The 26,245-nt window shown below is 49.3% G+C and overlaps 1 protein-coding gene across 5 annotated transcripts in view; it reads right to left on the bottom strand.

The window, feature by feature from the left end:
- Positions 1-9,702: 9,702 nt before the first annotated feature.
- BTBD9 (BTB domain containing 9) overlaps positions 9,703-26,245 on the bottom strand; it is a 515,751-nt gene continuing 499,208 nt past the window's right edge. For all 5 annotated transcript variants that reach the window (XM_036907137.2, XM_036907140.2, XM_036907136.2 and 2 more), the window contains one exon: positions 9,703-13,010. In XM_036907137.2, the coding sequence (XP_036763032.1) occupies positions 12,813-13,010 (198 nt within the window). In that variant the 3' untranslated portion in view covers positions 9,703-12,812. The remainder of the gene's footprint in view (positions 13,011-26,245) is intronic.

Here is a 26,245-nt window from a genome sequence, read left to right as displayed (position 1 = left end):
CCCCTACTAGTACTGTATCACTGTCAATTTCTCCCTTTATATCTGTTGGTATTTGCTCTATGGATTTAGGTGCTTCTCTGTTGGGTGTGGAGCTATTTACAATTGTTATATCTTCTTGCCAGATTGAGCCCTTAATCATTTTGTAATACCCTTTTTGGTGTCTTATTATAGTCCATGTTTTTATTTTGTCTGATAAAAGTAGTGCTACTCTAGCTTTTTTTCCATTTCTATTTGCATGAAACGTCTTTTTCCATCCCTTCAGTTTTAGTCTGTGTGTGTCTTTAGGTCTGAAATGAGTCTTTTGTAGGCAGCATGTAGATAAGTCGTCTTTCTTTATCCATTCGGTCACCTTATGTCCTTTGATCAGAGCCCCTAGTCCATTTACATTTAAAGTAGTTGTTGGTAGCTGTGTACTTATTGCCATTTTGTTAAATATTTTCTGGTTTTTGTTGTTCTCTGATCCTTTCTTCTCTTGTTCTCTTCTTGTGTGTGTGTGACTTTCTTTAGTGTTACAGTTGGGTTCCTTTCTCTTTATTTTTTGTGTATCTATAATAGGTTTTTGGTTTGTTCTTACCATGTGGCTTATATATAGCATATATATAGCAGTCAAGTTGATGGGTACTTAATTTCTAATGCATTTTAACAGCACTACATTTCTTCATGTTTTATGTATGTGATGTCTTCTTTTACACCTTATTTAGTGATTCCCTTAACTTTTAAAAGTTTTTACTACTTTTAACTGTGTACTACCTTTACTGTTTGCTTTTACCAGTGAAACTTGCTTCTTTTCATGATTTTCTTCTGGTTATATAACCGTTTTCTCCTAAAGAAGTCCCTTTAACATTTTAGGTGTTAAACTCCTTTAACTTGTTTTTATCTGAGTTTATCTCTCCTTCAATTCTGAATGATAAACTCGTTGGGTGGCATATTCTTTCAGTACTTTGAATATATCATGCTACTCCCTCTGGCCTGTAAAGTTTCTGCTAAAAATCAGCTGATAGCCTTATGAGGTTTCCTTTATAGGTAACTCATTACTTTTCTCTTGCTGCTTTTAAGATTCTCTTTGTCTTTGATCTTTAACATTTTAATTATTGTGTGTTTTGGTATAAACCTCCTTGGGTCCATCCTGTTTAGGGCTCTCTGTGCTTCCCAGATCTGGATGTCTGTTTCCTTCCCTGGATTAGGAAACTTGTCAGCTATTAGTTCTTTAAGTATGTTTTCCATCCCTTTATCTTTTCTTCTTCTGGGACTCCTATAATGCAAATGTTTGTTAAGACATTGTTTGTTCCAAAGGATAACCTATCCTCATTTCTTTTTATTCTTTTTTCTTTCTGTTGTTCTGCCTGAGTGCTTTCTATTACTCTGTCTTCCAAATTACTGATCCGTTCTTCTGCATCATCTAATCTGCTGTTGATTCCCTCTAGTGTATATTTCATTTATTGTGTTTTTAATCTCTTACTGGTTCTTTTTTACATTTTCTGCCTTTTTGTTGAGGTTCTTACTGAGTTTGTCCACTCTCCTCTCAAGTCTGTGAGCATCTTGATAATCATTACTTTAAACTTTTTCTAGTAGATTGCTTGTTTCTTTTTCTTTTTCTGAAGTTTGTCATGTTCAGTTTGTCATGTTCCTATGTTTGGAGCATATTCCCGTTCTTCATTTTGTTTGACTTTGTGTTTGTTTCTATAGGTTAGGTTAAAGGGCTACCTTTCAGAGGCTTGAAGGCATGGCCTTGAATAGGAACGTCCCCTGGGTAGATTGTGCCTTGTGGTTTTCGCTGGTTGGCTGGAGGCTGGGTGGGCCGGGATGTCCCGGTGCTGGGACTCTCAGGGTGTGGGCCAGGGGTCTGTCAGGTAGGCAACAGCCAGAGGGGGCCACACTGTTGGGTGGGCCCGTGTCAAAGGGTCATAGTCTGGGTGGCTCCTGGGTAGGCAGTGGACTGGTACCTTGGTGGCAGAGCAGCTGGGCATGGAGGGGCACTGTCCAGGGGTCTTCTGTGTGGGCTGTACCTGGGACTGTGCTAATGCAGTGGCTGGGGGAGGGTGGACACAGTCCAGGGGCTCCCAGGTTGGCACTGGGCCACGGCTGCACAAATGTGGTGACCAGGGGTGGAAGGGGCACAGGCAGGGTGAATACACTAGTGTGCTAGTGTCAGCTTGGTGGGCCTGCTGGAATCCTGACAGGCGTGTCTGCGTGTGGGTGAGGGCTCTCTCTGCCTTGTCTGGAGCTGGAGTGTGCATCCTCACCCTGCTCCTGTCTGTGCTGTCATGCCACTATGCAGGGGGAGTGTAAACGATGTTGCTCACCCTGCTCCCGTCCACACTAGTTACTTCCTGGGGGGAATGTGAACCGTGGCACTCATCAGCACCTGTGGTCTTGGAGTTCTAGCAGTTCCCGTGCCATTTGGTGGGTGCTTTAGTTCTGAAAATCAGTTTCCTTCACAAATAGCACAGCTGCCCCTTAAACTGTGGCGTTTTTTTCTGTGCCCCAGTCCCTCAGTGACTACTGAAGAGCCATGCTGGGAATGGGGCTTCCCCTCACTGCCACATCACCACCCATCCTGCCACTCTTCATGTGGTCCTTGTATCCTCATTGTGCAGGTGTTCACTCAGGCCCCAGGTCTTCTCAGGGCGACTTGCTCTGTGTGCAGATGTAATTTGGTGTGAACATCCAATGAGGTGGTTGCCATCTTGGACTGCCTTCAAGATGTCATGATTTTAAAACATGTCCCTAAATTCTTTGACACCCTCTTCTGTCAAGAAGTGGAGCTCCTCTCCTTGACTAAGGACTGCCTTTAGTTGCTTGGTTCTAATGACTAGCATATGGCAGAAGTGGTGCTTCTTGGTGACAGGGACAGGCTAGATCTGAAAGACTTTGCCCTGGCTTTCTCTCACACATGTGCCTTGGGAGCCCAGGAGCCATATGTGGTAAGTGTGGCTAGTCACATCCACTAGGATGGAAATTAACACATATTGGTAAATGTGGAGAAATCTGAGTTCTCAGGCATTGCTGTTGGGAATGTAAAATGGTGTGGCCACTGTTGAAAGTGGTCTCGTGGTTCCTCAAGAATTTACATAGTCACCATCTGACCCAGCAATTCCACTCGGTATCCACCCAAGGAACTGAAAGCAGGGACCCAAATACGAACACACGTTCACTGCAGCTCTGTCCACAGTAGCCAAAGGTAGGAACAGCCCAGGTAGCCACCAAGGAGTGGATAAATAAAATACAGTGTGTTCACACAATTTAGCCATTAAAAAAAATATTGACACATGCTACAGTGTGAATGACCCTTGAAACCATCATGCTAAGTGAAAGAAGCCAGGCACCAAAGAGCACACAGTATATGACTTTGTTTAAATGAAATGTCCAGAATGGGTAAATCCATAAAACTAGAAAGCATAGGGGTCCCTGCTGGGGTAGAGGGAGAGGAGAATGGGTCTGACCGCGTAATGGGCACAGGGTTTCCTCTCAGGGCAAAGAAATGTTTTGAACAGAGAGAAGCTGTGCAACAATGGAAGTATACTAAATGCCACTGCATTGCTCATTTAAAATGGTGCATTTTGTTGTGGTACATGAATCTCACCTCAACTTTTTAAAAAACATTGTGGCCACCCTGAAGCTGCAGTGCTGGAGAGCTCATGTGGAGAGCCCAGCGGCTGAATCCTCAGATGCACAGGGAGTGAGCAAGTCTCCAGTGATTCCGCCACCCCGCCTGCTGGCCCAGCGGAAACCCGGCCACACTGCACAGTCGTGAGCTTGAACATTTTAAGTCGCTTAGCCCTGGAACAGTTGGTTCCGTGGCAAACAGGTGAGGCCCGAGGACTGCAGGGGTGCTCGGCACCCGGCGCAGCACGGACTGTGAGTGGGCTTGGCTCAGCCAGCCGGGTTATGGAGGGTGGCACTTGGTCTCACAGATGCGGTCATTCTAGGTGAGGATGTTGGAACATAGAGCTGCTGGAGGGTTAGACTCGGCTGAGGGTCCCCCTGGGGGTCTGAGGTGATCAGGGCAAAGGGCGATGGCAGCTATCCAGCCAGTTCCTCAAGCAGAAGGCAGTGGACCTGGCATGCCCCTAGGAGGTCCTCACACAGACCTACCCCCTCCAGCCTGTTCCTCAGCAGTAGTGTGTCTCCTGGGCCCCGGACAGCGTCTGGAGGAGCATTGCTGATCAAGATGTGTCTGTCCTCCTGCTTCCAGCAAAGGGCCTATGCTGGCTAGGTCCTGATACCCTCAACGCTCAAAGCCCTGGTGCCTGCTGGGGTTTCCCCACAACAGTGGCTCAAGGTCAGTGGTTTGCTCCAGGGCCCATGCCAAAAGGGTCACATCTCTGGAGGACGTTCCTGGTGATGGCTCAAGATGCTCTGCAGAGATCACACTTCCAAAGACACCAAGATGTCAGCCAAGGGGCATAGCCTGGAGGGGCACCAAGGCAAGCAGTGGACAGAGGAGCCACGGCTTGGGGGAAATGGATGATGGGGTTAAGAGCTATTTCTGGAGCAAGAATGCAGACAGAGCCACCGCTTTAGGCATGGAATAATGTTGAGAGGTAACCGGCACAGCCAGCACTCTTCACATACCTACTTTGTCCCAGCAACTTTTCACACATGGTCTTAGTTCGGCCTCAGTCTTACGAACTGTTAATATCAGCCCCACCTGGCAGATGAGAACACTGGCTCAGAGACAGTGCCTGTAGCGACGTCCACTGATCTATGCCGCTGCTTTACGGAGCACGAGTGCAGAGCAGGGACCCAGGAAGGGATGGACCCCTCTCCCCCTTTGCAGCATGTAGTGCCTGCACAAGCTGGGATATGGACACTTTGCACATTGTCCTTGTGTGCTGAAGAGAATTGTGTCATGTGTTCTAGATGTAAATGTCAAATCAAGCCCACCATGGCCTTAGGCAATCCCCCCCTGTTGCGTATCTTTCACCATTTCCTGACTTTCTGCCATCCCTCCCTTATTCTCCATTTTTTGTTTTTCTAACTATCTTTCTGGTCACTGTGATTTGGAGAGGGGCAAGAGAAAGCAAAATTTTACCTCATTTGCCCACATTGAATAATTTTAATGCAGACTGCCAAACTGCCCTCCAAACTAGCAGTCTGACATCTGGAATTCAAAGTCCAAGACTTCTAGATCTTTAAAATTTGAGTAAGATGAAACAAGTAGAATATATTGGAACTTCTGTGGTACCAGATAGGCAAAGGGCCTGTGAGGTTTGTAGCCGCTTCAGAAAACATTACCCTTCCAAGTCCCAGGCAAGTGTATCCTGGGTACAGATACTTGCAGAGTAACCGTGGTCACTGGTGGAAAACCCTGTGAGTGGAAGAAACGCCCAGACTCTCAGAGGCAGGCAAAGGCTGTGCTTGGAGTTTGACTCCAATCCCCAGCAAAATGAAAGGGCAGTGAGTTAGATGTACTGTAGACACAGAGAGGAAAATGGGGTCCCAGGTACCCACCCATGAGCTCCCAATGAGCCTCAGGGACTGTCCCCAAGGTGGTCAATTCCAGAAAAGCAGATTCCACCAGAATTCAATGCTCCCTAAATCCCTAGACCCCAGGCCTCATGTTGAGCCCTCAGCACAGGGACACACGATCTGCCTTTGCTGTGCCTTCTCACTCCCCAGGCTCTTCCCCTGGGGACTTGAGGGCGCAGCCTGGGACCTGTCTCTTCTCTGCCTGGTGGTCTCTTCCCAGCTCCATAAACACTGGTGACCCAGCCCCCACCTCAGCCCTCTGCCCTGGGCTCAGCTGCTCACATGTCTAGTCAGGGTTCCTCCAAAGGCCGGGTGGGCTGTCTGGACCAGAAGCACTGGGGTGCTTGAGAATGAGATCCCCAAGCCATGCCAGCCTGTGGATCAGGACCTGTAGGGACGGGTGGATGAGGCCTTTTATCAATTTCCTGGGTGACTTAGGTACTGCAGAGTCTGAGGACTGCTGCACAAGGGGTCATCTCAAATAGAACAAAACCGGACACCCTGCCCTGCTACGGCAACAGCACTTTCCACCCTCTCAGAGAACAGAGACCCAAGCAGTTTCCACACCCTGAGCTAAACCGACTTTAGCAAGGCCATGCTGCCTCATTCTGGTTCCCATATAATAAAAATATTTCCCAAAAACCAAGACTCCCCGTGTTAAGGTGGTTTTAGCCCTTTTGCTCAGCTGATGTACAAAGATGAGTTGTGACCTTTGGGACTGGCATAAATGTGTAAGAGACCAAGGCTGGGTCTTGTTCAGCACATCAACAAATTGTTGAAAACCCTGTCAAATCTGGATGATCAAAGCTAGGAGGGGTGGGCTCACATGCCTAAGCAAGCCTTTCTAGCTAGGCTAAAACCACCAGACAGAAGGTAACGGAGAACTGTCAAGTTCTGTTTAGGTTCGGAAGAGAAATGGCATGGCCTGGGAACACACACCTACCCAAAGTAGTTAAACTGCTTTAAGTGACAGAGCTCAGCAAGAGGCCAACATCTAAGGTGGCCAAATGCATTCTCGTGTTCTGGACAAGTCACGGGCCCTATGTGGAATCATTGAAGTTGCCTGGAGCTTCGTGTGCAGTTGGGGGAGTCATACCATGCTAGGACCCCAGGCGAAGGAAATGGTGCTGAATAAGAGAAAAATGAGGCGTCAGGTCAGGACATCCACAGTCTAATACTTCTCATCCAGTCTCATGGACAGGAAGAAGAAAAAGAAGAGAACATGGCAGCAGGGGCTGAGCTCAGAGCAGGAGAAAGGACAAGGAAGGGGACCTGGGATCCAGGTGGGGAAACTGGCTTCCACCAAAACGGGCACTGAACAGACCACGGCAGGGGTAGAGGGTGCATGCTGGGGTCCCCCCCACAGGAGCCAGGGGTTGTTTGAACACGATTTGTGTATTTGCTTACTTAGGTTGCTCTGCAAAATGAGAAAGAAGCCACATCCTTTCCACAAATTAATACACATGCCAACAGCAACACTGCTCTTTGAGTTTTGGAAACCTGGAGGAAGTTCCTAGTGTCCTTCACAGATGGCTTAGAGGAGGCTTTCCCATCCTAGACCCCATACAGCCCCGCCTCCTACATCCAAACGCTGGGGAAGGGCAGCAGGTATGGTGCCCACCAGCCTCTGCAGCCCAGAAATCCCAAAGGCAGAGGATGGCCATGTTCTTTGGTGAATTCAGGCTATTCTCAAGTTTGGCAAGAATAGCTTGTGGGCCAAGCCCCACACCACACGTGAGGTGCTCCTGTCACCCCTCCCCATGCCCGCCGCACTGAGCCTGAGGCCTGCCTCTCTCCTGGCTTTTCCAGGTGTGACCTTGAGACCTTAGTGATGAGAGAGCTCACCGGGGAGACCGCTGGCTGTTCCTCAGTGTGGGTGCTGCCTCTCAGGTCAGCCCTGGAAGGGGGTTGTCCTTGGGGACGGAGGTCGGGAGAGGCCAGACCATGGCCTGGTGGAGCTCTGCCAGCCCTCAGGTCCTCAGGCCTGACCCTCGGCAGCTGGCTTAGTGCTCCCTGCCACCCAAACCTACATGGTTCTGGGGTCTCACTCTGCCCTACACCTTCGATGATGGGGGCTGCTGAAGACGGGGGCCAGGAAGACCCCTGTTGCCTGGGGCAGGTCTCAGAGGAACAATTCCTGTAGCAGTTGGGGCTAGGGTCCTGTATCCTCCTGTCGGGTCCCAGGTGGCAGATACGGACTAGGACTGAACTCTGGAACATGCAGCTGGAAAAAGCCATTGGGACAGACTAGCCTGCCCCCTGCACCCAGGGTGGCAAGCAGAGGCCACCTCTCCCTGGCAACCTTGGACAGGCTGGCCCTGTCCACCCCAGTGCTGCTCAGTTATGTTCACCATCTTGGGCCACGAACCCCCAGGACTCACATGGCAGAAGGAGGCTATTTGGTGATAGATGAATGTACTGTAATAGTGTCAGCAGGGCATCTGTGGACACTCAAGCCCTAGACATAGATCCCCACCCTGGAGTCCTCTCAGGGGTCTGCCCACTTCCCTCCTGCCCTGCGTGAGGCCAGGCCTCTGCTTCCACCCCTTTGTGGGATGGAGTCTGTCTGTGGGCTTTCAAAGAGGAGACAGTAATGGAGACAGGTGTAGGCCGCCACCGCGGCCTGCTCACCCTCCTGGGCTCAGGGCTATAAATACTCAGGATGCAAATGGTAAATGCTCAGGACATTTACCATAAATCACAGGAGGGTGATTGTGCGTCTTCAGGCCATGAGGTCTCTGGGGGAATATTCAGTTCTTTAAAAAATAAAAGGGGAGAAAGACTAACCCAGTGGGCTGGGAGAACCCCAGAACCCCTTTCACAATCTGGCTTTGGGATGGGGCCTGGGGGTGCAGGACAGGTGCACTGTGGCGCATCTCAACCAGTCAGACCAGTGGATGCAAATGGCCAGGCCCAGGCCAAGAATGTCTCAGCCAGACACAAGGGAGGGACTCCTGCCCCTTCTGCTAGGTCAGAATGTTATTCCGTGAGCACTATTATTTTAATAATGTTTTAATGAGTAATTTAAAGAGAGACCAGTGTTTTTCAAACACGTGTGCTGCAAAGGTTCTTCTGGACTTTCTGCGGACCTCGTCCACGCTGGTCCCAGCCCACATTAGCCCAGCAGAAAGTCCTCCCTGAAAGGACATGGGGTTTGGTGGGGGAGCCCCCAGTCACCTGAACTGTTCCCCATGTCCACAGAGGTGGGGTCTCTGGCCCAGGGGGAAGAGCACCGGCCCTCCAGCCAGTCTGATAGAAACCAGCAGAAGCCATGTTCTCTCTCTCCCCTCACAACCCTGCGTGGGGTCTGGCCGGGGCAAATGGAAAGCTGGCTTGCCTCCAACCAAACCCTTCCCACCACCATTCTCATTCATTCTCTCATACCACCAGGGCTTCAGAATCCTGTCCAGTAGTGACCAGCCAGGGTCAGCTTTGAGGAGGAGACATAGAAAAGTCCAAGCTGTGCTGAATGCTCTCTGAACCACTCCCTACCCCTTTCCAGAAACTCTTGAGCAAACACCAGGCACCAGGATGACTTCTAATTTGATACTGTGAGAATAAAACCATGGTAGCATAGAACCATGAACTGTATTTCAAGTTCCTAGGGCCACTGATGAGTACTGAACTCCTGCTGGAGCTGCTGTCAGGACAAACCTGCAGAATCGATGGCTGCAGCTGCAAAAACACAGAGCACGGCCTGTGCCCGCTGCAGCCCCGCGGCCAGCAGAGCACTGCCCGGCCGTGCCCAGCTTGGGCACCTCGGCAGTGTCATGAAGGCAGGGGTAAAGTGGTAACACCCAAAAGCAACCACTAATGAGGAAAAACTGGAAGGAGACAAATATTTCCTTTTCTACTTCTGACACCTTTCTTCTCTGTCCAAAGGAGGTTCTTAACTGAATTCCTCCATGGGGAACACGCCCTCTCTTTATTACCAAGTGGCCTCAGCACACAGGATGCTCTGCTTTTTATTGCAGATTACACCTGCCTTTTTTACCTTGTTTCTAGAAAGGAGAAAGGATAAGTGATTACTATTTCATTATCTTCTAAAAAAAAAAAGGTGCTGTTGACTGGGTCGGCACCACCCGCACGGTGGTTTGACAACTGGGGCAGCGACGTACTGCAGCGCAGTTTCCACACAATTCAAACACACATTTTTTTCTTTTTGCCAAGGAATCAGTCTAACAAACACCTCCCACTCTTACTGAAAATAATTTCTTCTCCCAACTCTTCTAGGAATAAAACACTTTTAATGTATTTGTCAGGAATCGACACTTCATTTAATAAGATTTAAGAAGTGACAATTTAAAGATCAATTGAAAAGAGTCCCACATCCATCATGGGCTCATGGTTCTAACTAAATCAAAAAACAAAATGAAACAAAAACAGAAAAAGCACTGAGAATATAGGAGAACAAGTGTGTGTGTATGAATGTGTTATTTGATTACACCTGTTTCTCGTCCAACCCCTGCTTTTAAGACTGCCTGGCTCAGGGCTGCCAGCCCTACCTGGCACACGGCACACCAAAAGCATTACAGTAAGGGGCCAGAGGCCGCAGCACCCCTCTGTCCACCTCTGCTGAGGGTCAGGCCTCACCTGACCACTCCTCAAACCCACAGCACCCAGGCTGCATCCTCAGCTGCCTGTCCCCTTGTGATTGCTCAGTCTCACACCCCACAGCTCCCAGAAGAATCAGCCTCCACCCGAGGCTGGGCTGAGGACGCCACAGGCCCTGGGAACCCTTACAGCTGTGCACCAGCCTGCCTTACCATCTGCATTCCCATTTAGCACCGCTGTCTTCAAGGTTTGGGCCATTTTGGTCCAGCTGGCCACGGGGGAGAAGTTCTCTGTAGAACCAGCCTGGGCTTTGGACAATACTTATCATGTGGGCGCTTTTCTTGGCTACCCACTCATCTCTCATTCCCCAGGGATCTGGGCCTTGCCCTGGGTAGGTGTTGTGTGACATACCTCGACCAGGTCTCCAGGCCCCCTCCAGAAGGACGCTCAGCTGGGCATACAGACCCCGATCAGAAGGCCCATCAAAGAAGGCAGAGGCCCTTGGCCTGGTAACGAGGTGAGCAGAGCAGGTTTTGCTAAGCTTTCTGAATGTCAACCAGCTCAGGCTTCCATGCAGGTGAGGCCTCCAGAAAGGGTCAAGAGATGCTGGGGAAGGTGGGCTGGTGGCCTCAGTGCAGATAAGGGATGAGGCTCTGGTGCCTGCCTGCAGTCCCTCTGCCACACGTTGTCAGCGCTTCCCTCCTTACCTGAGGTGCTCAAGAGTGGGAGGGGGAAAACTCCATGCTCACCAGACAGACCTCACAGTGTGCTAGCCGGAAGGTGCAAACACTGAGGGGAGGTCCCAGGAGAGAGGAGGGCGGGAGCGGGCTGGGGGGACACAGACCGGGATCTAGCGCCGGGGTTTTCTAACTTGTGCCTCGTCAGGTGGGAAGCTGCACTGCCAGCCCAGCAGTTAGTTACCTGCACCTGGGCCAGCGGAACCGGGAGGTTCGTGCCTTCACCAGCCCAGCCCCAGGACTCCAGGTAGTATTCGTCTCCTCACTGGACAGGTGACTCCACAGTGTAAAGAGAAGCCCCTGACTAGGTGACACCCCCGTAACGTGAGCCCCGCCCTCTCCTGACTTACCCGGCTGCCTTTGTTGCCTGGCTGGGCAGAGAGCCCACTGTGGAGGGAAGTGCCAAGTGGACAGAATTCTTGGTGCTAATTGGTGACCGGGGGCTGGATGCTGACAGAGACGGGCTGAGCCACAGAGGGCAGCGCCCCACTGCCAGCAGGCGGCTGCACCCTCTGTACAGGAGCCATTAGGAAATCCAGCTCAGCCAGCACAGTGCAGGCTGGACAGAGCGCAGGGCGCTGAGGGCACCACCAGGGACTCGGAGCCATTGGCATGAGGGGGCATTGCCTTCCCAGCAGCTTTGTCCAGGACTCCCTCTCTCCCAGCCTGGGTTCAAAGAGACAGCCTTCCGACTGAGTCATGCAGTGTGCTGGTACCCCTCTCTTCCAATGTTGATGAAGTGCTCAAAACTAAGTCACACGAGGAGAAAACGCTTAGGTACCTGTACACACCCACAACCACTGTGCCTCCCAGACACCAGAAAGGAGCCCCTTGATGGCCCCCTCTGAGCGGGAGCTCAGTGTGCGGAGGACCCACAGGGAACCGCAGGCCTCTGCCACTCTGCCCACAGGTGAGCTCCAGGCCCTGATCAAGCCACAGGGTAGGTAGCGCAGAATGCAGACCCCTAAGTCAGGCACCTCAGCGCCGGATGGAGCTGCAGTCGTCAGAGGCGATCCTTCCGAGGATTTAGGAGACAAGCTTCTCAGAACTGTGCTTTCCAATCCCCGGTCGAGTCCTGTGGTCTGGGGGAAGCACCGTGACCATGAACAGCCACAGCGACCCGGCTTTGTATTCTGGACACAGACAGGCAGGGTGGCTGCCGTCCCTACCACTCTGCTAAAGTGTCCATTCGCGGATGGGTTTGGACCAACTGGAAGTTGCTATAGATTAATATACAAGCACTTCTGAACATTAAATTAGCAGGTGGCATAACTATTTCCTTGTCAGCCTCCCAAGCTTAAAGGCTGGATACATTTCAGGAATGACAGGTTAATAACTCAGCAATTCGAGTGATTATTAACTCCACTGTCCACAGATTGATTTGCTCATTGTGTATTTTTTTGAACTTCCTCAAAGAATCTTTCTTGTCAGACCAGGTGCTGTGATGAGCCACATCTGTGCCTCATTTAGGAGATGTGCATGACATTTCTCAGCCCTGCCCCCCTGCTTAACCGCTCAAAACTAAGGAAGGAAAATTACAGCATCAAAAGGGATTAAAACAAGTGGTTTGCTATTTGGCATTTCAAACAGATCTGGAACACCTATGATTCAGCAAATGGGGAATAACTAAAAGAAATGAAAAAGCATCCAGTTACCAGGCAATTACCAGGTGCCTCCAGGTAATAAAGGCCTAATATATTCTCTTCCACTCAAGGGTTCACACGCCATTTTTGTGTTGTGACGCGGGCCTGTCTATTACTTCCTTCTGTTCCTTTTGCCTGGGTTAGATTAGAGAGGTAGGGTATTAATGGTGGACTTGATGAAGATTGAAGACCAATTTTCTCCCCCTGGAGACTGGCCTGATTTGAACAAATTGAGGAGAACAAAGCAGCCCCTTTCTGTCCTTGGGAGAAAACCTGTTCTGTGTCTAGTCTGCAGCCAGGTCTGCTCCTCCCCGGAAGGGGGGCAGTCAACGAAGACCCCTTCTTGGAGAGGGCACCAGCTCCTGCCACCTGGGACCACCCAGGTCCCTCCACGTCTGCACCTCCTTTATTGGTGCTGCCGGGTGGGTGAGCGAGAGTGGGAGCTGGGGCTGGAGGGCAGGGAGCTGCCACTGGGGGCCTGCAGGGCGTGGGGGTCAAGCTGCTGACCAGCCAGGCTGGCGTCTGCTGTCCCCGATTCCTCGCTGATTTCCTCCTTCTGGCTGTTCTGCTGCTCTGGACACTCAAAGTGGACACAGTGGAACACCTGGTGGGAGAAAGACAAGACCCCATGAGGGACGGTCAGCATCTGACTCTGGAGCTGCCCGAGTCAGGATCCTGTTCTGCCCAGCTCCAGGGAGCCCCAAAGGTGTCAGACAAGTCTTTGCCATGCCCCCTACCCTGGCAGCAACTAGAAGTTGCAAACACATTTCAATCAAGATAAAAATAAAGAGAACACTAAAATTCATATGGAACCACAAAAGACCTTGAATAGCCAAGGCAATCCTGAGAAGAAAGAATAAAGCAGGGGGAATCTCACTCCCCAAGTTCAAGCTCTACTCCAAAGCCATAGTAATCAAGACAATTTGGTACTGGTACAAGAACAGACCCACAGACCAATGGAACAGACTAGAGAGTCCAAATATTAACCCATGGACATACAAAGGGGAAATGACAGCCTCTTCAACAGCTGGTGTTGGCAAAACTGGACAGCTACATGTAGGAGAATGAAACTGGATCACTGTCGAACCCCATACACAAAAGTAAACTTGAAATGGATTAAACACCTGAATGTAAGTCATAAAACCATAAAACTCTTAGAAGAAAACAGGCAAAAATCTCGAATATAAACATGAGCTATATCTCCCTGAGCAAGGAAACAAAAGCAAAAATGAACAAGTGGGACTATATTAAACTAAAAAGCTCATGTACAGCAAAGGACACCATCAGGAGAAGAAAAAGGCATCCAATAGAATGGGAGAATATATTCATAAATGACATATCTGATAAGGGGTTGACATCCAAAATATATAAAAAGCTCAAGTGCCTCAACAATCAAAAAGCAAATAACCTGATTAAAAAATAGGCAGAGGATCTAAACAGACACTTCTTCAAAGAAGAAATTCAGATAGCCAATAGGCACATGAAAAAATGCTCAACATCGCTATAATCATCAGAGAAATTCAAATTAAAACCACAATGAGATATCACCTCACACCAGTTAGGATGACCAACATAGAAAAGACTAGGAACAACAAATGCTGCTGAGGATGCAGAGAAAGGGGAACCCTCCTACACTGCTGGTGGGAATGTAAACTAGTTCAACCGTTGTGGAAAACAGTATGGAGGTTCCTCAAAAAACTAAAATTAGAAATACCATTTGACTCAGGAATTCCACTCCTACGAATTTACCCTAAGAATGCAGGAGCCCAGTTTCAAAAAGACAATATGCACCCCTATGTTTATCGCAGCACTATTTACAATAGCCAAGAATTGGAAGCAACCTAAGTGTCCACCAGTAGATGAATGAATGGATAAAGAAGAGGTGGTACATACACACAATAGAATATTATTCAGCCATAAGAAGAAAACAAATCCTACCATTTGCAACAACATGGATGGAGCTAGAGGGTAATATACTCAGTGAAATAAGCCAGGTGGAGAAAGACAAGTACCAAATGATTTCACTCATCTGTGGAGCATAAGAAAAAGCAAAAACTGAAGGAACAAAACAGCAGCAGACTCACAGAACCCAAGAATGGACTAACTGTTGCTAAAGGGAAAGGGACTGGGGAGGGTGGGGAATAAGGGGCATTACGATTAGCACACATAACGCAGGGAGCACAGGGAAGACAAGTAGTGATTCTATAGCATCTTACTATGCTGATGGACAGTGACTGTAATGGGGTATGTGGGGGGACTTGATAATGGGGGGAATCTAGTAACCACAATATTGCTCATGTGATTGTATACCTTAATTAAAAAAAAAGTAAACAGAACAATGCCTAAAAGTTTCAGGCAGCACAACATGGATCCCTATAAAATATTCCATTTTTGGTTACTTTTGTCTCAGGAGCTCTTCTGATTTAATTAATTCTTGAATTTGGCAGTTGGGTTAAAAGTAAACAGGGGTTGATTGTGGTGATGGCTGCACAGCTCTGTGAATATATTAAAAACCACTGACCCGTACACTTTAAATGGGTCAGTTGTGTGATATGTGAATTATATCTCAACAAAGTTGCTATTAAAAAAAAAAAAGTCAGCAGGGTGCTACCCCAGGCAAGGACCCAGGCTTATCTCCACAGGTCCACATGAGCCACTGCCTCTCATGCTCTTCCTGTGCCCTGGGGAAGGCAACAAGCTGCAGACCTGAGACAATGGCTAGGCTGGGAACTCAACCTAATGTGGCTCAGGCCAGCCTGGACCAATGCCCTTGCGTGGAGGAGCGCGCCACCACCAGGAGCCCACAGAAGCTCACCTCCAGCCATTGACTCACTAAAGCATTACTGAGCCCAAGGCTGAGCAGCTACCGGGCAGATGGGGCACAGCATGGCAGAGCTCAGCAAACCCGGGTGGGGTGAGCCGTGGCCCTGCCCTTGAGGACACAGGGTGGGCAGTGGCGCTGACACACCTGACACAGAACAGCAGGTAACTGCCAGTGTGTGACCAGGGGCTGCAGGGACGAGGGCAGTCAGGGCACCAGGCCAGAGGTGGGTCTCAGGGTGCTGGCCAGGCCCTCCCCAGCGCACACACAGAATTCCTCTCTCCCCTGTCCCAGCAGATCCCTCTGGGGCTGTAGCTCTCTGGTGTGTTCTGGCTCTCTGAAGGCAAGGAGGCCCACCCTCTACAGTGCTGGTCAGCAGTCTGGGACCTACTTCAGTTTTCAGATCTACTTTCCAAGCAGCATGCTGGTGGTTTTAAGGGTATCAATTTCCAGATCCTCAAAATCTGTATATTCAAGAACTGCCTGAATGGATCAATGACCAAATAAAAACAGAGATCAAGCAATATATGGAGACAAATGACAACAATAATTCAACACCGCAAAATCTGTGGGACACAGCCAAAGCTGTGCTAAGAGGAAAGTATATTGCAATACAGGCTTACCTCAAGAAAGAATAACAATCCCAGTTAAGCAGTCTAAACTCACAATTAATGAAACTAGAAAAAGAACAACAAATGAGGCCCCAAGTCAGTAGAAGGAGGGACATAATAAAGATTAGAGCAGAAATAAATAAAATCGAGAAGAATAAAACAACAGAAAGAATCAATGAAAGCAAGAGCTGGTTCTTAGAGAAAATAAACAAAATAGATAAACCCCCAGCCAGACTTATCAATAAAAAAAGAGAGTCTACACACATAAACAGAATCACAAATGAGAAAGGAAAAATCACTACGGACACCACAGAAATACAAAGAATTATTAGAGAATACTATGAAAAATTATATGCTAAAAACTGGATAACCTAGAAGAAATGGACAACTTTCTAGAAAAATACAACCTTCCAAGGCTGGCCAAGGAAGAAACAGAAAATCTGAACAGACCAATTACCAGCAATGATATTGAACTGGTAATCAAAAACCCACCTAAGAACAAAACGGCTGGACCAGATGGCTTCACCGCTGAATTTTATCAAACATTTAGGGAAGACCTAATACCCATTCTCCTTAAAGTTTTCCAAAACATAGAAGAGGAGAGAATACTTCCAAACTCATTCTATGAGACTAGCAACACTCTAATACCAAAACCAGGCAAAGACACCACAAAAAAAGAAAATCACAGACCAATATCCCTGATGAACATAGATGCAAAAATACTCAACAAAATATTAGCAAACCGAATTCAAAAATATCATCCATCATGATCAAGTAGGATTCATCCCAGGGATACAAGGATGGTACAACATTTGAAAATCCATCAACATTATCCACCACATAAACAAAAAGGACAAAAACCACATGATCATCTCCACAGATGCTGAAAAAGCATTTGACAAAATTCAACATCCATTCATGATCAAAACTCTCAACAAAATGGGTATAGGGAGCAAGTACCTCAACATAATAAAGGCCATATATGACAAACCCACAGCCAACATTATACTTAACAGCGAGAAGCTGAAAGCTTTTCCTTTAAGATTGGGAACAAGACAAGGATGCCCACTCTCCCCACTTTTATTAACATAGTACTGGAGGTCCTAGCCATGGCAGTCAGACAACACAAAGAAATAAAAGGCATCCAGATTGGCAAGGAAGAAGTTAAACTGTCCTTGTTTGCAGATGACATGATGTTGTACATAAAAAACCCTAAAGACTCCACTCCAAAACTACTAGATCTAATATCTGAATTCAGCAAAGTTGCAGGATACAAAATTAATACACAGAAATCTGTGGCTTTCCTATACACTAACAATGAACTAGCAGAGAGAGAAATCAGGAAAACAATTCCATTCACAATTGAAAAGAATAAAATACCTAGGAATAAACCTAACCAAGGAAGTGAAAGACCTATACCCTGAAAACTACAAGACACTCATGAGAGAAAGAAGATACCAATAAATGGAAACACATCCCATGATCATGGATAGGAAGAATTAATATTGTCAAAATGGCCATCCTGCCTGAAGCAGTCTATAGATTCAATGCAATTCCTATCAAAATACCAACAGCATTCTTCAATGAACTAGAGAAAATCATCCTAAAATTCCTTTGGAACCACAAAAGACCCCGAATAGCCAAATCCTAAGAAAGAAGAATAAAGCAGGGGGAATTATGCTCCCCAACTTCAAGCTCTACTACAAAGCCACAGTAATCAAGACAATTTGGTACTGGCACAAGAACAGACCAATAGACCAGTGGAACAGACTAGAGAGCCCTGATATAAACCCAACCATAAATGGTCAATTAATATACGATAAAGGAGCCATGGACATACAATGGGGAAATGACAGCCTCTTCAACAGCTGGTGTTGGCAAAACTTGCCAGCTACATGCAAGAGAATGAAACTGGATTACTGTTTAACCCCATACACAAAAGTAAACTCGAAATGGATTAACGACTGGAATGTAAGTCATGAAACCATAAAACTCTTAGAAGACAACATAGGCAAACATCTCCTGAATATAAGCATGAGCAACTTCTTCCTGAACCCATCTCGTCAAGAAAGGGAGACAAAAGTAAAAATGAACTCATGGGACTACATCAAACTAAAAAGTTTTTGTATGGCAAAGGACATCATCAACAAAACAAAAAGGCATCCTACAGTATGGGAGAATATATTTCTAAATGACATATCCCGACAAAGGGTTAACATCCAAAATGTATAAAGAACTTACACACCTCAACACCGAAAAGCAAATACCCGATTAACAAATGGGCAGAAGAACTGAACAGACACTTCTCCAAAGAATAAATTCAGATGGCCAACAGGCACATGAAAAGATGCTCCACATCACTAATCATCAGGGAAATGCAAATTAAAACCACAGTGAGATATCACCTCAGACCAGTAAGGATGGCCATCATCGAAAAGACTAAAAAGAACAAATGCTGGCGAGAATGTGGAGAAAGGGGAACCCTCCTACACTGCTGGTGGTAATGTAAACTAGTTCAACCATTGTGGAAAGCAATATGGAGGTTCCTCAAAAAACTTAAAATAGAAATACCATTTGACCCCCGGAATCCCACTCCTTGGAATTTACCCAAAGAATACAACTTCTCAGATTCTCATGTTTATCGCAGCACTTTTTACAATAGCCAAGATATGGAAGCAACCTAAATGTCCATCAGTAGATGAATGGATAAAGATGATGTGGTGCATATACACAATGGAATATTATTCATCCATAAGAAAGAAACAAATCCTACCATTTGCAACAACATGGATGGAGCTGGAGGACATAATGCTCAGTGAAATAAGCCAGGTGGAGAAAGACAAATGCCAAATGATTTCCCTCATTTGTGGAGTATAACAATGAAGCAAAACTTAAAGAACAAAATGGCAGCAGACTCAAGAGACTCCCAAGAATGAACTAGTGGTTACCAAAGGGGAGGAGTGTGGGAGGGAGGGAGAAGGGGACTGAGGGGTATTATGTTTAGTACACATGGTGTGGGGGATCACAGGGAGAACAGTGTAGCACAGAGAAGGGACATAGTGGATCTCTGGCATCTTGCTGCACTGATGGACAGTGACTGCAAAGGGCTATGGGTGGGGACCTGATAATATGGGTGAATGTAGAAACCACATTGTTTTTTCATGTGAAACCTTCATAAGAGTGTATATCAATCATACCTTAATAAAAAATTGAAGAAAAAAGAAAGAACTGCCTGAGAACATGACTGAATTTACAACAGCTTTCCTCAACCCACAGAAGGAGAGAAGGCACCCTGCCCGCCCTTGCTACGGTGCACTTGGTGCTGTGGCCCAGGCGACACAGGCCCCGACACCGGCTCGGTCCCTGGGAGGATGACCCTGGGCCTGAGTGAGATGTTCTGGGTTCAGAACTGAAGCGTATTCATGACTCATGTAATTTTTGAAAACATAACTGCAATTTTTGCAGAAATATGAAAACGTTTTCCAGACTGACTTGCCGAGACCCATGGAGGAAAGCTCCACGCAATGTCTGGACCCAGGACCCAGTGTGGTGTGTGTGACTTGGTGTGTCGGGCAGCAGCTACTTCAGAAGTCAGGCCATCAAATATTTACTCCTAAAAATCAGCCATTTGCCATCTTATGAAAGGTTTATTTTTTTCTATCTCATATTAACAGAAATAATTATATTTAAACTTAATTAAGTATTTTACTTTTCAACTTAAAACTGTTCAAAGGACTACACTTATTTCCAAAGCTCTTTTAGGGGACACATAACCAAAATGCTTGTGGCTCAGCACAGCTACTGTGGTCAGGAGCCTCCAGGCCCTCCACAGAGTTCCTTTGAAGTGGGGTAGGCAGCGTCTGGAGGGAAGGAGAGGACATTTTGGGGCTGAAAGTGTTCCAGGCAAGGGGAATAATGTGGGTGGAAAGAGCCCAGCGGTGCCTGAGAAGATGTGACCAGCACACAGCAGGGAGAGGGGGAAGGGGGCAGCGGGGCCAGTGAGGGCCCCGTAGCAGGAGCACGCCGTGGTCACCTCATCCCATACATCCTGCCTGGGCACCTCCCACAAGGCCCAGCCCACATGTCGGATCCAGCAGCAAAGATCCTGGCCTCCGGAGCATCCATGCTGGTGATGTGGGGCCAGATATTTGGGGAGACTCATCTGGCAACAAGGGGCAGGGGGCCAGGAGATGCAGGACACTGCAGGGAGGGCAGTCAGCTGAGGGCCAACAGGATCGTCTTCAGCAAGGGGTGAGAGCTTTGAGCAGGAGGCCGCAGAGGCCCTGGGCAGCAGCTATGGCCCATGCAGTGTTTAAAGAGAAAAACAGACTGACCTTGGTTATTGTTAGGGGTGAAGTTTAGAGAAGTGGGCAGGCTCAGAGAGGCCCCCAACTTCAGGCTGCCATGCGCTGCACAGGAGGCCTGAGCTCAGGCAGCTGGGGGACAGGAGGGGCTGCGCAGGCTCCCTGGGGAGACGGAGGGGCCAGGCAGTGGCAGACGCCAGCGAGAGGCAGAGGCTAATATCAGTGAGGACGGCAGTGGGGAGCAGACAGAGGCCCCAGATGGAATGGGAATGAGGGGCCTGGCGGTGCAAGTCTTAGAGAAACTGGTGTGCTGGGCCGGGGAGGTGACGGGAGCTGAGGCTGGAGGAGCCAGATGACTGGGGCTGGGTACCTAGAGGGCAGAAGACAAGATGCCCGGCCAGAGCCTCTGGACAAACAGCTGGTGGCAGCCCAGGCTCTCTAAACAGTGTGGCCTATCCCCAGGCTTCCTCCCTTTGGTCTCCAGGCTCCTCCTAAGCCATCCAGAGGCCCTAGAGAAATAGGATACTGCAACTTGTAAAGCTGCCATCAAACCTGGAGGCAAATGCTGAGGTTAAATTCTAAGTGTAACCTGGTTTATAGTGACCCTCTTGGAAAGGGCTGGTGAGTGCCTGGAGCAGGCATGACGGCCATGAAAGGCAGGCCACCTGCCACAGAGGCAGGGCCACACTCCAAGCCTGTTGGTGCAGAGCGGTGTTGGCCTTTTCCTGGCCACACAGTGTTCCGAGGAGAGCGGCAGCCCTCCCGCACCCCTGGGTAGGGGTCTGCCCTTTCCTTCCAAGGGGCTGCTGGTGGAGAGGAGACACTGAGTTTTGGATCTCCCCGTTTGGTGAGCTGGCCGCTGGCCCTGGGCAAAGGCCGGTGTCTGGAGGGTAAGGCAGGACACAGGGCAGGACTAGGGAGGACTGGGCAGCAGAGCCTTCCGGTGGACAGGGCGCTGGCCCTGCTTCCTCCCGGGTGCTTTGCACCCTCCTCTGCCAGAGAATGCACGCACTAGGCATAGCCCCTCCCACTGCAGAATCACGTTCCCAGAGCAGAAGACAAGTCTAATATCAACTGTGAAATCATATTTAAAATGTAAGTTCCATGCTAACCTTCCTGCATCACTATTTTTCCATATTCCCACTTCAATTCATTTATCTACTGCTGTTTCAAATTTCTCATTTCCAACTCTAATATGGTAACCAACCGAGGACATGCGTTTTCTGGTCTGTCCTCTCCATGCTGGCAGAGACGGTTTTCTCTAGGGTGAGCCAACTTCTCTCTTTCAAGCTTGCCCAGTGGGTCCTCACCAAGGCGCCTCCTGTGGCCCTCAAGGCTGCAGCTGCCCCCTTAGCTCCAGCTTTCCTTCCCCTCCCTCCCTCCCTCCCTCCCTCCCTTCCTCAGCAAATCTCCTTCTTTGGGCCCATCTGCAGGTGCTACCTGTCAACAGTCAGATGGGAGGGCCTTTTATGGAAATTTAAACATCAGCTCTGACCTGAGCTACTCGGGATGAATTTGCAAATCTTCTAAGTGGCAACTATTAATCTACTCTTCTCTGTCAACTTAGCATTCTTTGAGTTCTGAAGTGACAAGAACATCTTCTGGAGGGTTATTGACAGTCTCTGCGGCTTTCCAAGCCCGGGGCTCATGGAGTTCTGCTGCGCGGCCAGACCCATCATCCAGGACACCCCCATCCCCCAGGACATCCCCCTGCTCGCCCACCCACACTCCAATCAAGCCTCTACTCAGAACTTCCTGAAGCAAAGAACACCCTGTTCTCTTTCTCAATAGGACCCAGAGTCACACTTTGTCCCCAGGGCCACTGTCACCATGGTCTCTGAAGGAAGGCCGCCCCCTTTCTGACGCCCCTCTTTCTCCCACCCCCAGCCCTCTAATGGGTTATTTGTGTAATGCTGCCATGGCTCGCCTCCCCGTCAACACCTCCAGAGGCTACTCAGGGCCCGGTGGCGCTGATCCCTGAACTGGGTGCCACATGCCCTCCCGTTACTCCCCCTCCTCAAGCTCTCTTGCTGGTCCTGAATGGTTTTCTCCCCCGCGCTGAGCTCCTCTCCAGTCCTAATCGCCAGGCGAGCTCTTCCCCACGGCCTCCGCCTAAGCCCACGGGCTCCCGCCTCTGCTCGCGCCCTGTCAGGTCCCATCTGACTCCAGGGCCAGCGCGTGGCCGCCCTTGCTCCGCTCAGCGCCTGCACTAGAATAAACAAATCAATACCAATCCTGGACTGAAAAATAAAGTTAAGAAAGGTCTCAGTGCAGCCGGGTGCTGGCTAACGGCTGGCTCCCCAGGAACGGCGCTCTCCCGGCGGGGGCAGGGGCTTCCCGCTCGGCACCGCGCTGGGGCAGGGCCTGGGAAGGCGCTCTGCCCGCACCGGGCACTCACTACCCGCTCACCGGCCTGACTCTCGTCGTTCCATGTCCCTGCTATGCCCACTTCCAGACTGGATTTCTGTCTTCTCTAACTTGTGATGTTAACTGCACAACCATCTTTAGCCCATTTAACCAATTGTTTTAACACAATATGAAAATGGCTCTTACTCCCAACACACCTGACAATACTGACAGCAAATATCCGCTGGCTGTCAGGTGTTCTCCTACGACGTTCCCCCTTGAGAAATCATAACCCCACCTCTCCTGACCCCACCATCTAAGGTAGACCCTGCCATCTAAGTTAGGGGAACCTAAGCCCTGGGAAGTGCAGCCACTGGCTGTCCGACTGAACTCCCCTGCGGTGAGGTGGGTGCGCATGTGACCAGACATGAAGAACGAAGGCCGCCTCGGAGCCACCGTCGGTCTGCGACGCTGGAGTCCCAGAGTGTCGCTGAAGGGGCAGGTGGCGTCAGTGCAGGTTCTCCAAGCTCCTCCAGAGAGCCCAGCGGCTCGGCCAGATTCAAAGGCAGCACACAGGAAACAGTTGATTTTATCAACTCATAGACTATTTGGTGAAGATTCTAAGTGAAAAAGGGTGTTTTACAAAAGGAAAGATGGGTGAGGACTAGAGCTGACAGAGAGGCAGGGTGTGCAGTGGCACCACAGTTTGTTGGCTAAGGCAGGGCAGAAGTAGGGAAGAGGGCAGGATGATGATGAGTGTGGCATATGGAAAAGGCACGGTGGGAGGAGCCGAACGTGAGTGGGGTTTCAATCCAGGATGTGTGAGCGCATTCATTCGTTCATGTCCCAAACACGACGAGACACCTCCTGCGTGCCCCACTGCGTGAGTGCCGGCCCCTTAGAGGAAGAACCACCCGGTGAGGAGCAGACACGTCAAGCAAGGAGCCCTGGGCAGACGAGGAGCCGTGAGGTGCCGAGGACAGCTCCCGGCCGGCTGGGGCAGCCGGGCATGCTTGCTGGCAGGGAGACGTCTGAGCTGAGACAGGTCAGAGGAGGAGTCCTTGGTGGAGAAGGGCGGGGGAGCACTGCAGGCTCTCAAGGAGGGGCGATGACAGAGAGAGCAGGAGGGGTTGGCCCCGCCCAGGGGCATGCTGAGCCAGCCCCCACCGGGACAGGCAGCCAGGGGCTCTGGGCAGAGGAGACACTTGAAGGAGTATTTCTTAAATTATAAATGTTACAAAAGGAATAAAACATGCTTCTGGTGACAAATAACCATTAAGTGTCTAAAGAACGACGACGACAAAACCTTAAACCTTGAAATACCCCGGTGTGGAATTTAGCAATTTGGGATAAACGTGAAAGAATTATTTTTAACAAGTAACAGAACTTGGTAAGAGACTCGCTGAAGACTGACACAGGAACAGGTCGTGTCTGCAGTGACCCTAAGGATTCTCTGGGAGCACAGGGATGGGCAGAGTGCAGTGCCCAGCAGGCGGCGGCAGTGAGCCCAGGGGCTCCAGGCTCTGCACTGTGAGCCTGTACTCAATACCCCTTCAGCCCCTTCTACTGTTGCTGGTGAGCACAGACACTGCCCAGGCACTGTACCACTCAGTCCCTACTGGCAGGGCCTCCCAGCTGAGTGGGACAGGAGGTGCAGAGGTGCCCCTGCCTGCTATGTGTTTACTTTTCTGCAAAGGGAGGGGATGGTGTGCTCAAGGTCACACAAGTGGCAAGATTCAACCTCAGGGCAGAGCAACTCGAAAGCCTGCCTCATAAAGAAAATTATAATAGCATGTCTTCACTAATACGACAGGTGTGTAAGAAATTAATTTTGCCTGGAAGGGAAAGGTCAAGGAAGGTCAGAGAGGAAGGAGTACATAAACTAGACTTGGAAAGCTGGGAGACAGACAGAGGTCTTCCACGTAGAGAGGACAAAGGAGGACTTCCAGGTAACGGTCCAGGCCCTGACACCTCGCTGCCGGCAGCCTGTCCCCTGCGCACTCTGGTCATACAGTGAGGGACTCTGCTCGCCCCTCCATAGAAAGGTTGCTGGCTCAGTCATCTCAGTTCCTAATCTCCCCGGCCTTGATGCTAGCAGGGTAACAGTGCACGAACCAGGTGCTGAACTGCAGACTCGTAATTCAACATCCTGGTGTGCGTGCCTCACCATCATCATCTTGTGCAAGGCTGGGGTTCCTTCCCTCCAGACCCCAGGCACCTTCAGATGTGCACACATTACAAAGGGGCATCCAGAGGGGGGGCCTGCGGGCGATCCTGACAATGCTCTTGGGAGCAGGGGTGGGAAGCGAGGCTGCCGTGAGGAAACTGGCTCCTTCACCGGTGGCCGTGCAGTTGGGACTGGGCCCAAAGCTGCCTACCCCACTCTAGAAAGAGGCAGAAGGGAAGACAGGCTTTGGAGCTTCTGCTCTTTTGCATGGAGACTGGAGGAGGCAGCCTATGGCTTTGGGAGTGGTCACTACCACAGGGGAGGGGGTGCCATCTAGAAACGCCTGCCACACCCCCAAGTCCCTCTTCCCAGGGCCACCCTCCAGGTGCAGCAGCCATGTCCTGAGTTTCTCTTTGCTCAGAACCTTGTGTGATTCAATTTCCTTACTCAAAACCTTTCCAAGACCACAATACCCCTCAGAAAGGATGTGACCAAAAGTGAAGGAGGCATACAGGGCAGAGCCCCATGACTGATTTATGCAAAACCATTACCACAGCCGCCGCATCATTCTCCCTTCCCCTTTTCGGCAATCATGTATCCCATTAGCCCGTTTGATTGCTGCTGCTCACCAAGGGGCACCTTGGCTGAACCAGCTTCTGTGGCCTCCGATCTCTCCCTGGAGAGGCGCTGGCTAATTTGGAGTGTAGTCGTGTGCATGAATCCGACACACCCACTACCTGGGTGTCCTTTTCTGTGGCTGCTGTTTGTCATCACTGTGCCTTCCCTCTCTGGGAGCCATCATTATCGACATGTTTGACACAGTCTGGGGTGTGCTTTTCTCCATGAACCCTGGAAAGGATGTACGCAGGTGTACTAGCCCCTCCTTGGGATGAGGCTAATTCTCGGCTGGCCATTGGCTGCTACCTTTCATCAGAGGGATTCCCCAAGCACTATTTGCTCCACATATCTTCGAGGTTTTTAAAAGCAGAGAAGCCTCTGCTAATGCTCCCAAGTTGGCCTAAGAGTCCACTGTGAACTGTAGTGGAAACCAGGAGAATTTAATAAATGTTGATCAGTGACTGTACCTTGCTTTCCTGGTTTCTCCTGAGTAATTTTCACAGGCTGCTTTCATGCCAACCAATACAAACAGGGTTTCTGATTCAATCTTTCAACTTAACATTTACAAGGTGATGTACCTTTAGAAAATAGATAGCTACCTCTCAATGGTATCTGCCCATAAGTCCGACACAGATATGGCTTCTGAATTAAACCACCCTGAAGACTTCCTATGTTCCTTTCACAGTGTCTGGTGTGTCTGATCACACAGCCACTCAGCATTCAATAAACACAAGGTAACCCTGATGATGGTGACAGTAAGACCTTTCTTATACTTGTCTCAGTAGAGTCCCTCTATGGACTGTGGATGTTTTATTTTTGTTGCTTTAAAAGTGAAGACCAAACATTTCCAGCACAGCATCTCTTTTTAAAAGCCGAAGTCTGTGCATCTGAATAGCCCACAACATTGTTTCCAGCTCAGGTACCTATTTCATAGAGAGATAGTTCCAGATTAGAAGCAGCACTTTTTCAATA

Source organism: Manis pentadactyla, chromosome 16 (assembly GCF_030020395.1).
Source record: "Manis pentadactyla isolate mManPen7 chromosome 16, mManPen7.hap1, whole genome shotgun sequence".
NCBI lineage: Eukaryota > Metazoa > Chordata > Mammalia > Pholidota > Manidae > Manis > Manis pentadactyla.
This window is presented reverse-complemented; position numbering and strand designations above follow the sequence as displayed.